We start from the raw sequence: 14,828 nt of genomic DNA, 5'->3' as shown, positions 1-14,828 counted from the left end.
AATTAAACAAATAATATTTTTCTTAAAAAAATAAACTTATATTAATTGAACTGTGAATTCTACTTTGTTGAATATTACGATTGTAGTTTTTCACCACTTTAATTATGCATTACTGATCCTTTAAATTAAGGAAGATAATTGTAAATTAGTAATGATTTTAGTAATAAAATACATCATTACTATAGGTTTATTTGACCAAAACTCAAAAATTTATTCGACTCTATAATATACATATATGTTAATTTTTAGTTTCTTTTTATAAACATATTGACAATATTTGATGGATTAACTACAATTTTTTTCTTTTACACATACAGTAAAGTGACTACTCTGTTTGTATTTATTTAATAAATAAAATTACACGACACAAATAAGAAAATAAGTATTATAGTTAATAGGATATATTTAAAAATGTTATGAACTGTTTTACATGAAATCATACACATTGATAGATACTAACTTGTATTTGATATGTTTTAGACGTTATACAATATTTATCAATATGAAAACGATTAAAAGATTTTACTAATATAATTGTATGATGTACAAAAAAATCTAGAAAATGACCCGTGCCTCGCACGGGTTATTATGCTAGTTCATTTTTATGTTACAACCATGATTGATACCCGGTTGCGTAAAAAATAGAAATGGATTGTTTGTTAGTGATAATGTGAATACCATATATAAATTATATTAATTTATTTCTTACATAATTTTAATGTTTGAATAATTATAAATGCATATTATTTAAATAATCAATTATCTCACTAGATGTTAATAATGATTATACATGTACATAAATCAGATATTTAGCATATAAATAATTGAAACCATCATAATTTACTAAGAGATATAACATACAATAATTTACATGCTAACACACACATACACATACTTATAACTTAATCTTACTTTGCTAACAGCAGTGTAAATAAAAAACTAATATTTTCCCATACATACATACGTTGAATTTCAAAAACTAATATTTTTCATTAAAATCAACTTTAATATTAACAATAATGTAAATTTTACATTATTGTATATTATGATGACAAGTCATTCTCACTTCAGTTATGCATTTTTTTTATCTTTTAAATTGAGTAAGTTAATTGTAAGTCAGTAGTTAACTCATTAATAATATAGAGTAATACATATAGTTTATTTAAATAAAATTCAAGATTTTGGTCAACTCTGTATTCAACATATATGTTAATTTGTAGTTTTATATTTGTAAACATACTAACAGCATTCTACAAATTAAGTTTAATCATTTTGTTTTAAATGTACACTTACCACAATATTTATATTCATTCATTAAATATAAAATGACGGGTAAGAAAAATATAATATAATAATAGTTGAGGGGATATTCACTCTGAGGAAGCATTCGAAGCTCCTAATGTTATAGAGGGGTACATGGAGCTTGTTGGAGAGAAATTTTATCTCTATTTATTCAAAATTTAATTTACGAGCCTATATACGGATATTGTTGGAGTTGCTCTACAAACATTGTAATTGCATGATGAATAAAAAAACTCTAGAAAATGACCCGTTACTCACACGGGTTATTATGCTAGTTTTTGTTAATATACAAACATGAGTTATCTTTCTTAAATTAATTTTTTGGACTAAAATGTAGAAAAAAAAATGAATTTGTTATAAATAATAGTTTAAACATTAAACCTTAATTACTAAAAGGAATATTAAATACTAATTTTGTATTGAAAAAACTTTCTTAACAAGAAATTATCGGGAAAAAATTATTTTTAAGTTATGTTCTTTCTATTTTGTCGTCTACGGAAATCTAATGCATCCTAGTGCAACTTCTTAAAAAACGGATTCATTTTTATGGATCATAATTTTTTTTGGTTGAAATTAGTAATATATAATTTGTAATTAAAATTTAATATTTAATATTTAGACTTTTATTTACAAATAAATTAACGAAAAAAATTATTTGAGAAATATAATGCGGACTTGCATTTTATGATAAATATCAATAAATTTTTTTAATATTATAAATTTTCATTTTTAATATCAAAAAGGAGAATTAAAGGGCATTTTAGTCTTAAGCATGTGAAGGGTGTGCATAAATAACTTTAGGGTGTACATAAATCACCACCCTATTATAATAATGTTGTAGGAAAAAATTTATTAAAAGAAATAATGGCCCGACTAAGAGAGAGATAAGTGGGTCCAAATTAAATTACAAAATATAGGTTAGGTGTAACAGCCCGCATTTCCGGACCATTAATCCAAAATCCAAACTAAGATAAAATACAATTATCAAACCAAAATTCTATTACAAAGCTGTCTATTATAAACGCGCAGTTAAAAGCGGAAATCCAAAATGCAACATACTAGAAATTTAAGTGCTCGAACTCCAAATCTATCCACCTCGAACACTTAGACGAAACCTGAATTTTGGTAGTGGTAATCTGTTGTCGGCATTCATGTTTCTCTGGTAATGGTAATCTGTTGTTGATTTTGCAGCATTCCAAAGCAAAATCCTCAGCTCTGTCCCCTTGTGAATTTTGTGCATGTTGTTGTACAAATGCATGACACAAAATATGTGCTCAACATTTGGACACAATATATCCAGTACATTGATTGGTCCCTGGCAAAAAATATAAAACACACAAATATTTCAGTACACATGAATGCTAACAATTAAGTAAGCACAAAAAAACTAATTTGTTACCTTTTACTTATCTGAAATAAAAGTCCAACCATTATCATTGATTATGTTCAGGTCTTCCTTAAACTCTCCAATGAACCAGTTGTATGTATTCTCTGCATCCACAACAGACCAGGCCACATGATACATACCATCATCAGGGTCCATACCCCCAGTTGTCCCCAGCTGTCAATAACTGCCCCCATATGGGCCTTTCAAATGACACCCATCCAATCCAATAAGTGAGCTACATCCAGTCAAATAACCCAACTTCACTGGACCTAGAAAAATGTAAATACATTTAAACCTACACCTTTTCTGACCAGGCTCCTTCTCCTTAAATTCTATGCATACTGTACTTGAAGGCATAACCCTTTTTAGTTTATTGTCATAATCCCACAACATGGCATATGACTCTTCACGAGTCCCATTTATAGCCTTCAAAACAACGGCCTTGGCCCTGTAACACATTGACTTGTTCACTTGACACCCCAAGTCATTGACCACCTTCTTTTAAAAAAGCTTCACACTCCCAGCTAGGATTTATTCTTATTTCATCCATATACCTCCTAGATATCCAATCTGCAGAGAGCTTTTTTTGTTCTCATGTCAACTGGAAACTATGCTTACTTTGATAAGTCCTGATTTGGTAACTATCAGTCTTCTGGAATTTATTGACATAAATTTTCCATTGACAATGAGCTGTGTATATAAACTGGACTTTGCTTCCCATATTTGGTTGCCTAAGAACATGCCTTCTCTAGGTAATAGCATGGCTCCTCACAGCTAGCCTTAAAACCTCTGTACTGCTAAAAAGCATTCCAAGTTCAAAATGAGGATCCTTCATGTCTTTCTCTTTAGTGAACTCAAGAAAGATGTGATCATCTTCATCATCACCACTGACAACCATGTTCTCCTTTTCACTACCACCAAACACTTCATCATTCAGATCAATGTCTTGCTCATCAGCCTTTGTATCATCACTGCTATCAATGTCAAAGTCCATATTCCATCATTTGAATTATCTGGGTGCCATTCTCCATTTGATACACTGTCTTCAGGGAAAATTTTAAATTTAACAAATTAGATGTCTTGGTTTAAATTTAAAATTATATATGTAATAAAAAATTATGTACATCGCACGTGTACTAATGAAAAGATGGATAGGAAATTAATTGGATAAACACGTCAGTTTTTCTTTTTGCTCAGGTGCATATTTATTTATATAAGAAATAAAAAATATATAGTATTCATATTAAGAGGAAGTCCAACTATGTCCAAATGATAATACTGAATCTTGATTGCATGAAGTTTTTTAAATTTAAGAAAACAATATAACGTCACAAAAGTTCCCAATCATTCAAATATCAAAGAAAATTAAACTTCTCTGCAGCACAATTGAAAAGTCTGATACTAACAAATTCAAAGTTTTACAGAATTGAAAGGTCTAATACTAACAAATTAAATTACTAAGTTTTATCAAGTCCTTCTTTTGCCTTGCCTAGTATTTATATTCCGATAGGAAATCGAGTGCGAACCATAAAAATGAACGCACCCGAAAACACCAGAATCGAACCACCACTTATGTTACCAAATGTTTATCCTTCATGACCACAATTTTTCTCTATTTCTCTTTCTTCCTAGTCTTCAACGTCTTCACTTCATTCTGCAATACCACATGCCACCAATCGCCTGTCAACAACAGGTGCTCCCAAGACTCCGGAGACGCCAATTTTGTCAACTCTCGAACAACATACTCACGCCCCTTACAGTCCACCAAATTCACGTATACCTTCGCAGTCTCCAGCTTTTCCTTCTCCTCTTCCGTCAAATAATAATTCAGAAATTCTGGATTGATTGTACTTACTGGCAAAGACATATAGTCGCGCTCGACGTCCACGACAGCCAAGTGATAGTGCACATAGCTCCTGCAAGGGATTTACCCCGAACTCCTAACTCCATACAGCTCCTGGGAGGACTAGCCCTAGACTCCTAAATTCACACAGCTCCTGTGGGGACTAGTCCTAGGCTCCTAACTCCATAGAGCTCCTGGAAGGATTAGTATTAGACTCCTAACTCCATACAGCTCTTAGAAGGACTATTCCTGGGCTCCCAACTCAGTCTAGTCCTGAACACTACCAGTCCTGACTAGACCGGTCCCGCAAGCCTAACCTTGAGAAATCCCAGCACGTGAGACACTGGCCCAAGCACATGATGGGAACAACTGTCACACATCAATCATGTGAATAATCAAGGCACGTGTCAGAGGATCCTCAGAACATTCCTCGGCCAGTCTCGCACTCACACGTGTAAAACATCCACTCCCGCCAGGTGTCCTCCGCTCCCAGAACCAATGACTACGATTTAAAGGTACCAACCTCAAAACCCTATCCTTGGAATAGCCCAAGAAGGTAAGGTTTTGGAGTTAATCATTTTCTCACACTTATATACACACACAGCCATCTCTCATTCCCTTCTATCTTCATCTTCCCCATAAGCGAGTTTTTACTCTCACGCTGGAGGCGCCGCGGGACCAAACCCCCCTTCCGGTGTTGTTTTGTAGGAGCTCCACAGCAGTTACACCACCACAGCAGCGAAAGATCCAGGTACGGCGTCGAAGGAGCAGCCCCGCCACCAAGAGTTATCACCAAGCGCTTCCGGCCAACAAACATAAGCGGCGCCTCCAACTTCGCGTAGCGGAGATAATATTTCAAATTCTGAGGCAGCTCAGGGTGCAAATTTTCCAGCTGCATGGCTGAATGTAAGTGTAATTATACGAAATTATCAAAAAATAATGTAAATATATGGACAAAAAAAATACGTAACGAGAAGAAGATGTAATCTGGAGAAAAAGATATGGAGTGATGATATGATCTAGGTGTATATATAGAGGTCCTGTGACAAGAAGAACCCTAAATTATGAACTCTTATTCTTAATAGAAGTAGTACTAGTACAACTGAAAGTCGGACTTCTGGTTACACTAGGTTTAGGACAGTAAATTAGATTAATTTTAGGACAGTAAATTAGACACGCCTGAAGACAGATAAAAGCCCCAACTGTATTTGTTTTTGTGCCCGATTGTAATTTTTTAGAATAAATATTAAAAATGCGTCCTAAAATTTATTTTATATTTATTTTTTTTATAATTTTTTCATGTATATATAAGAAAAATGTGCTCTTAATAATAAGATAAAATAAAGTTGATAGTGATGAATAGGGGTGAAAATAATTCGAATAGGTACAAACAGTAGTAAGGTCAGATTCGGCTCGAATTTATAAATACTCGTTCAGATTCGGTCCGAATTCGAATTAAAATTTCTACCCTTTACTGATATTCGGCTCGAATTTTAATACAAATACTCGTATATGATTCGATTTGACTGGATTATGTACCGAATTACTCGTTTTTATATATTCGGATTCGAAATAGTCTAAAATAATAGTAAAAAATTAAAAATACTCGAATAAATAAGCACAAAACTAAAAAGTGGTCATTTTATAGAATATAATTTTAATATATATATATATATATGCATGACATGTAATATATATTATGAACATAATTAACGAAATCAGATCGAATATCTTTAATACATTTATATTTAAGTACTCTGAAATTATTCGAACTACTCTATATAAATATGACCGAATATCATATATAATGGTGAGATTCGACTCGATATTCGTTTGAATTTTAAAGTAGAATTCGAATTCGTTTGTTTTGTATACGAATACAAATTATATTCGTTATTAATGAATTGAATCCAAATTCGAACCCGGACCTTAAAAATATTGTCAAATAAAATTGATAGTGATGATATGTGTAATCTTTGTTTTTTGAAGAAAAAAAAATTTCTCTTCAAAAATTACAAAGAGCTCGCTACTTCTACGTATATTTCCGTAAAAAAAAGTACGTTAATTAAAATGAGCAAGAACTGTGATTGTAGACTAAAAAGTAATATAAAACACTTGTACGAAGAGGGTACCCTTAATTTTATAACGACATGTTTGGTACCGAAAATATATCAAATGTAGAATTGTTTTATGAAAAGGTCTTTTAGTCAAATAATTATTTTTAGAGGACTAACAAAACAAAATTAATTATTTTTTTAGAGAAAATACGATCCTATATATTTTTGGAAAAGTGATTTTTCAGTTTTTGTCAAAACAATTACAAATTTTATTATCAAATTTCACTCATTTTTTTTATATTTTACCTGTATATAAGAAAAAATACAAAACATATCTTATAACATTACTTTTCTCGGCAGCATTTTACATAACATTCTGTGATCGTAACCTACGAAAGAGAGAAATAATAATAACCGTAATAGAACAACATATTGAATAAAACTGAGAGCATTGCATTCGTTTAAATTTAGTCTAACCGGTTTTTGTCATATTTTAATTTTATTTGTGTCACATGTCAACTTTTTATTGAATTTCAGTTAATTTACGATCTCAAATAATTTCGCTTTCTTGGAAGATAAAGTCTTTCTGTTACTAATTTAGTGTTATGGTGGGCCATTTGTTAAATCTGAATCATTTTTTCTGGACGATTAAAATTCTGAACGATTGATAATCTGAATGCTGAACTATTAATCCTGTTTGGTAAATAAATATGAAAATTTCGAAACGCTAATATTTGTTGATTTACATATATGTAAAAATTAATATGTATTTTAATCCTAATAATCAAATAACAATTTACACGCATTTTGAAAATTTAATAAGAGAAAACACACATATATTTTGAATAAATATTATTCATTTGAAGAGTAAACAATATTTTTCAGTTTAAACATAAAAAATATATAATTGGAAGTTTTATTTAAAATTATTAAATAAATTTAAGACAAATGTATTCATATTAAAATCCACATAATTACTTGAATATAAACATATTTAAAAACTAAAAATATAAGTATAATGTTAAATAAAATTAATATATGGCATGAAATTTTAATTTTATACTTTTTTTAAATTTATATATGTATTATATATAAATATATTATACTTTTGCATTATGATCTACTGGCTTGATATCACTTGAGAAAACTTATCATGAGGTTACATGAACCGTCCAGCATGCCTCCTTCATTACTTTTCGTATGGCATAGTAGTTAACAAATGACCCTAAGTGTTAACATTTTTCAGTTGAATAACGGGGACAAGTTGAACATGACCGATGAGTGTATATCAAAATGGTCAACTCCGTTTATAAATCTTTTACATCAAAATTTGAATAATTTAATAGATTGACATGAATTTTCGATAGATGCTCTTTTTTTCCGTTAGTATAGCTCTTTTTGAAATATTTATAGTTTTTTTGTATAAACCTGTTTATTCATCTTTGTAAATTGGACTTAATAAAATGTTTTGTTAAAACTGGTTCTAAGAGCATCTACAACTACAACCCATGCAACCATTTAAGAGCGGAAAGAGAGTAAATTAATCAAAATTTATTTATCCATAAAAAACAACATGAGATTAATAAACTACCCTTTTAATTGAACAATTTGAACATAAAACAGAGCTGATTAGTCTGATCTTAACTTCTTAACAATGCTACGTCCTTCTTTTGTCTTGCCTACGAAGTTACACTCAGTCATGGCTTGAATGTTAAGTGCAAACCAGAGCCTTCCTTCTTTCTGAGAACACCAGACCTGAACCACCACATCTGACTTCAATTTATCATCCTCCTTCACCACCACCACCACTGCATTCTTAGAAGATGCAGCTTCTTTCGATTTATCGTCCTTCTGAAGCACAGCTTCCTCCAATTTGTTGTCCTTCACCACATCAAACCAGCCTGTTTTTAACACATAGTTTGAAGTAGATTTCATGTTCCATTTCGCGAAGTTTAGAGTATGATACTCATGCATTTTATTGTCTACCATACTCACTCCTACACCGTTCCCTTCCATCAGCATTTTCATATCCTTATCAGTGACATAGTTTTCAAAAAAGGCAGGGTTGATTATGGTTTTTGGCAAAAGAAGGCGATTCTGATCACGACGTATGTCAGAGGCAAATAAGACCTTTTGTGCAACAAACAACAGTGGTGACTCCAGGTTTAACTTGCTAATGTAATCTTGCAAGTTCTGAGGCAATTCAGAGGGTGGATAGTTTTGTACTTGTGATGTTTGTCTTCCTCGAACTGCCATTATCTTTTTGCCACCATTATTTTGCCTTTTTGCAGAACTTTCCACTCCATTACCATCAGTAGAGACAACATAATCGTCATCAAGAGGGCGCTTCTTAGATCGTCTTGAATTCTTTTCGTCTATGATCATCTGAGTACTATCATATTGACTAGTATCTTCTGCAGGTTCACAAGTCAATTGCCTGACTAAAGCTCCATCCGGGACAATATCTTCATCAAGAGGGCGTTTCTCTGATTCTTTTGAATTCTTTTCGTCTATGATCACCTGAGCACTATCATATTGACAAGTAGCTTCTGCAGGTTCACAAGTCAATTGCCTGACAAAAGCTCCATCCGGGACAATACCTTCATCAAGAGGGCGTTTCTCTGATTTTCTTGAATTCTTTTCGTCTATGATCATCTGAGCACTGCGAAATTCATAAGCACCTCCTCCAGATTTATAAGTCAGTTGTCCAATGAATACTCGAGGAGTTCTTGGTCTTTTTGGCACCTTGGCAATACCAGGCTGACATTGTTTTCCCAACTCCTTGTCACTTGCACATTCATCTACAGTACGTTTCTCGTCATCCAGAATTCTGATACCATCATTATCAGCGACAGTTTGATCTTTAATTTCTTGATTATCAGAAGAACCGACAGTGAGGCCTAATCTCGGGTGTCCGGTTAAAAAATTACCCATCTGCATAAAGTTAAGATCATGAGAAATTATGCACAAATTGCCATCATCTTTAAGCATCTGCAAGGAAAGTTACAACATACATATCAATCGACAATTACTAAAGAATAATTTTTTAAAAAATAAAAAATTGAAAAGTACATAATTAAACTAACACTAATCTCTACAGGTGCTTCACATTGATCTTTTATCCCACACTTTCCCAACCCCACCCAAAAACCCCTTCAACATAGCTTAAACAGGCATATCCTAATCAGAATATGATTTTGATGTTCTGTAATGATCCCAGCACAGATTCTATGTTATTATTACGTCAAACTATATTACATGTAATGCTGTTGCAGAACTGTTGCAGAATAGCAGCAGTGAAGTACAAGCAAGTACATGATGCAAGTTGAGATTTTTTGGTCTACTCGTAAACGTCGAGGGTTCGAGTTTTGTCAATTACTTAGCTTGAGAAGAAGAGCTCAGGCTTTATAATTCAGCATGTACATTAACAAATATACCAACATAAACCATATAATCACAAAGTACTTAACATTAAACAATCCATTAATCATTCTATCTTCTTGAAGCATGCAGATTAAAAATATACGAAAATATTGCCGAACTACATGCATAAATTTAGATGCAAAAACAAAAGACTAACCTTCAGTTTTCAAGCTTTCACCAAATCTGTTGGTATCTCTGTACTTGTTGCGTAGAGTAGAGAAAATCAAGAAAAAAATTATTATGTTTAGCTGAGAGATGTAACGAGGTTAATGCAATGTATGATATATATAGGGATTAAAAGAAGGATTATGAAACAATGTAGAATATGGATTTGTTTAATATTTGAATTCCAGTAGGATATATAAATAAATTGGCGGGTCCTGAGCAATTCGAATTCGATTTGGATAAGAAATTAAATTAAATTAAATTAAATTTATTATTGGCTTTTCGGTTGTTTGCTTATCAAGTTTTCGCATATTTTCAATATTTTACCATCTTTAAAGAAACAGGTTAAAAATTTGAGAAATTATCAAAAAAACTAATTTTTTTAAGTTTTTTTGCGATTTTACTGACTTCTGAATTTTTTTGCAAAAATACGGAATCACCCAAAATCCACCACATGCAACTAATTGAATCGAGTTTTTTTTGTTGCATTAAGGTTGTATGCGGTTGCAGAAACTCGTCGAAGGTTAAATCTAGTTGATTCGAGTTGCAAAAAACGGTATTTTTGAAAAAAAAACTGAAAAATGGTATTTTTGCAAGTAAAAGAGTATTTTTACAATTTTTTTTAAAAAATGACAGTATATTTGCAAAAATATTTTTGGACATGGGTATTTTTCAAAAAAAACCTAAAAAAAATCATATTTTAAATTTGAGAAACGAATACAAGAAAAACAGGTAAAAAAGATCACAAGTCCTAAGTAAATTTGAGAAAAATAAAAAGCTAATAACAAATTTTTACATGCAGATTCAGATTTTGATAGTGTTCTTGTGTCCCTTTCTGTTTCCTTTCCAGGCTTTTCAACTTCATATTTTAGATTTACAATGGAGGCCAAAGAAAGCTTGACATGTACTTTGTCACAGAAACAACAAACTTGCAGAAAACAAGAATGCAGCAATGACAGATGGAAGGAGAGACTATGTTAGCCAGTAACCTCTTCGATTGTAACAAATCGGCCCTTCTCGATAGAAAGCTGTGCTGCAACTCCTATAGCTACTGAAATCAAACCATCATTCAAATCTACGGCTGGAGGTTCTGAGCCTTTTGCCTTGATTGCAGCCAAGAAATTAAGGTGTTCCAGATAGCTAGAACCATGATGTAGGCCGTCGTATCTAACAAGCAAAAAGTTGAATATCAACTTGAAAGAGTCAAATTTTATGATAACATGATGATGATGAGTTAGAAGTTAGAACCAGACTTTATTCGGCCATCTACAGCCTTTAGGGTCTGAACTCCATCTCTTCCATTCTTTCGAATACCAAACCGCACGATATTTTCTGGAACAAGCGCCTCGCCCTGTGGAACAAAAAAATTCAGTCACGGTAATTATGACACAGAAAAATGCCAAAGAGGAGAATAAAATGTTAATAGATGAATGTACTGAAACGGAGTTGTGGTTACTGAAGAGTAACTAGCTCATCTAAAACCTTAAGGTATTAGAGGAAGGCCCCAATAGGATCATATATTTAACAGTTACCACATAGCATTCCTAAACATGATCACTTGACGCTGAGGATTGAAACACTGGAGGAATTGTTAATCTAATAGTTTACCAGGCTGAGATATTTACCTTCCCAATATCACCAACGACAGATATTTCTTGCTCATTTTTACTGCCTTCCGCAAACATACAAAGGTCAAGCATGCCACGTGATCCATTATCAAATTCAACAATTACGTATGCATTGTCAATTATATCAGGTACCTGCAAGAGTATGATTATGCATTTTAGGTCATTACTTCTTCAGACCTGACATGATGCGTGGAAATAGACCATTACAGATATCATTTTAACCTTTTTCAGGCAAATCCAATACATAAAACTAATTGACAAAACCTATATTGGTTCAGAAAAGTAAGATTACCTCTCCATCATATACTTCATCTTTATGGTTAACGTCAATTGCTCCAGAAGCCATTACACGGATAGGATGTGCACCAACAAACAGCCTCATGAGATCAAAAAAGTGGCAACATTTTTCAACCAGCGTTCCCCCACTATTACGATTGAACCTGTTCCAGTTGTTGACCTGCCAAAAGCATGAGCTAGCAACACTTTCCAGTAAAAGTGGACATTACTAAATAACATATATCATTATTACAGTTTTTACCTTTATTAAAAATGGAAATCTATGCTCCCGAAATGACACCATTTTCACCCGTCCTAGTGTTCCACTTTTAACTATGTCTATCAGCTTAGCAACAGGCGGCATGTATCTGTACTCCAGTCCAACTTGAACCAGCATATCAGATCTCCTTTTAGAAGCCTCTACGACCTGAGATTAGATATATTATGATACTTCAAAAACTGGACTTCCCAGGAAGCTACATGAGTTGGCAACAAAAAAAATTCCTTACACATGAAGCAAAAATGGTACACAGAAAAGTATACATGTACGCGAAAGCTAGTTTAACTTTGAATTGGTCATAGTGAAGTACAAACACACTATATAACTAACCTTTTGACAGTCAGCTACGGTGGTGCAGAGAGGCTTCTCAACTAGCACATGGTGAGGTTTTGGATGGCTAATGATATCCATAAGGATATTGCAATGAGTCATGTTCGGAGTTGAAACAATAACCACATCACAGAGTCCGCTTTCTAACAGCTCCTGATGTCCTGAAAAAACCTTTAAAAAACTCTCACTATGTAAATAACACATATTTTAAGCCGGTGATAACCATTAACCAATACACTTACACTGGACTTCAGATCTAGGATGCTTACATGTGAACATAGAGAATATCCAAAGCTGATGTGGACAAATAAGCTAATACAGCAGAAGGAATACAAAAATTCATGTCGAGTTTAGCTATCAGCAGAAGGTCTAACAAATCACTAACTTTCATTTGTACACAGAATTAAGGTTCTAGCAAAATCATTTACAATTAGAAACCATCTATCATTGGCAAGTACCATGAGATATAATGTTAAGACATGTACGGAAGGCAGTGGCAAATCTAGCGGAAGCGAGCCCCCTTGGTTCTGTAGTTGGCACTCAATGTTGTAAAAATGGTCTGTAGGAGACTTTTTGCATAATGTCGTGGAGTTAAATCCTAAAAGACACTCGTTCTTCCTTCTTTTGCATTCCTTCCTTGTTTCCCAATTCGCATTGTCCTTTCCCCTTACTTTAGAAACTAGATTTCACATTGTTATCCCCTTGAGTCTGTACTTTTTTTACTAATCCCCAAACTCACTGACTTTCGTAGTAACAGAGTTTAAAACAATAATGATATGAATCATAACTTTGCCGCTCCTCGCAAATTTTTGCAAAAATTCTTAATTTTTTTTCTGAATTTCCCATTCACTTGGAATTCCCAACCAAAAAACTCAAACTTTACCCCCTTCTCGCAAATTTCTAGTTCCGCCACTGATGTTATGTACCAAAAAGATGCAATAATGTGATATCTCGGGCTATAAAATTGATCTTTATGTTGACTTTCAATCTGGGGTTTACTTTTCTTGGACATTCTCAATAATTTACAGTATGTGTACATAAAAACCACTAAAGATGATAACTTTATTTTCTTGATATTCGTTAGACAAGTCAATAACTCAGAAATCAAAAACTTGGGTCACTACTCCACTGACTATAAATTTATGAACTATAGCAAAACAAGAAATGGGCTAGGCATAAAAACACAGTGTGTGTGTGTGCAGTACCTTGAGAGAGAAATTGAGGGAGTGAGCAAGATTGATGGCAAGTTGTTGAGAAGGGAGATGAGGATCAGCAATACAAACAACACAAACACCTTGTTGTGATTTGCTGAGATGATAAAGATTCAACAAATGTTCTCTTCCCATCATTCCTACACCTATAATTCCATATCTTACTACCTCCATTTCACCTTGTTGTGATCTCTCTCTCTCTCTCTCTCTCTCTCTCTCTCTCTCTCTCTCTATATATATATATATATATATATATATCCTTCTCTCTCTCTCCCCCCAAGTCTCTCCCACTCTCTCCCAAGTCTCTCTCTTATCCAGTATCCACTATTGTTAGACTGGAATAGATATTGAAAATTAATATTAATTACCCATTTAACAAGTTACTGTTACCCTACAATCTCTGATTGAGACTTACATGTATGGTAAGAATTGTAAAATTATAAAGCAAAATTAGGGGATAAACTGTCATTAGTAATTAGTACCAATACAAGAGGATGAGAAAAAAAGTCAATAATTTATAAAGAGAACCATATATATATAAGTACCTGTTAATTAGCGGAAAAAAAAGTACCTTGTTAATTTAAATGAGCGACAACGATTTTGATATTTTTTGAATGGGTGATTAATTTAATATATTTGAATAAAATGAGTGTTCGACGATTTTGATATTTATCCCTATGTCGTCGATTTCTAGTTCAAGATGACAGATTCTTCCTTGCGAGTGTTTTTGGTTCTCTGTTATGATACACCTGCACAAGATTAAAGAGGTTGCTCAGAAACCCCAACACTTCTTCAAGCAGTGATTTCGAACGAGGAATCCAGAGCAGTCCAGAAATGTATTTCGGTCGTTATGTTGTTCATCTTCAAGGAGATGAAGGATTAGTAAATCTGATGATTGCGCAGAACTATGATGCTACCACATCTCA

General features: G+C 32.9%; 2 protein-coding genes across 2 annotated transcripts; both read right to left on the bottom strand.

Annotated features, from left to right (window-relative positions):
* Positions 1-8,176: 8,176 nt before the first annotated feature.
* LOC141698522 (uncharacterized) lies at positions 8,177-10,072 on the bottom strand. Its single transcript, XM_074503227.1, has one exon. The coding sequence runs from the start codon at positions 9,578-9,580 to the stop codon at positions 8,219-8,221; it is 1,362 nt and encodes a 453-aa protein (XP_074359328.1). The 5' UTR covers positions 9,581-10,072; the 3' UTR covers positions 8,177-8,218.
* Positions 10,073-10,917: 845 nt separating this feature from the next.
* LOC141698284 (uncharacterized) lies at positions 10,918-14,229 on the bottom strand. Its single transcript, XM_074502954.1, has 7 exons — positions 13,897-14,229; positions 12,692-12,862; positions 12,344-12,508; positions 12,098-12,262; positions 11,803-11,937; positions 11,431-11,528; positions 10,918-11,344 (listed from the first exon to the last, which is right to left on the bottom strand). Exons 1-7 carry the CDS (start codon positions 14,074-14,076, stop codon positions 11,155-11,157), a joined length of 1,104 nt encoding a protein of 367 aa, XP_074359055.1. The 5' UTR covers positions 14,077-14,229; the 3' UTR covers positions 10,918-11,154.
* Between the last annotated feature and the right edge of the window lie 599 nt (positions 14,230-14,828).

This window comes from Apium graveolens, chromosome 11, assembly GCF_009905375.1.
Source record: "Apium graveolens cultivar Ventura chromosome 11, ASM990537v1, whole genome shotgun sequence".
NCBI lineage: Eukaryota > Viridiplantae > Streptophyta > Magnoliopsida > Apiales > Apiaceae > Apium > Apium graveolens.
Note: the sequence above shows the minus strand (reverse complement) of the source record. Positions and strands in the feature narration are given on the sequence as shown.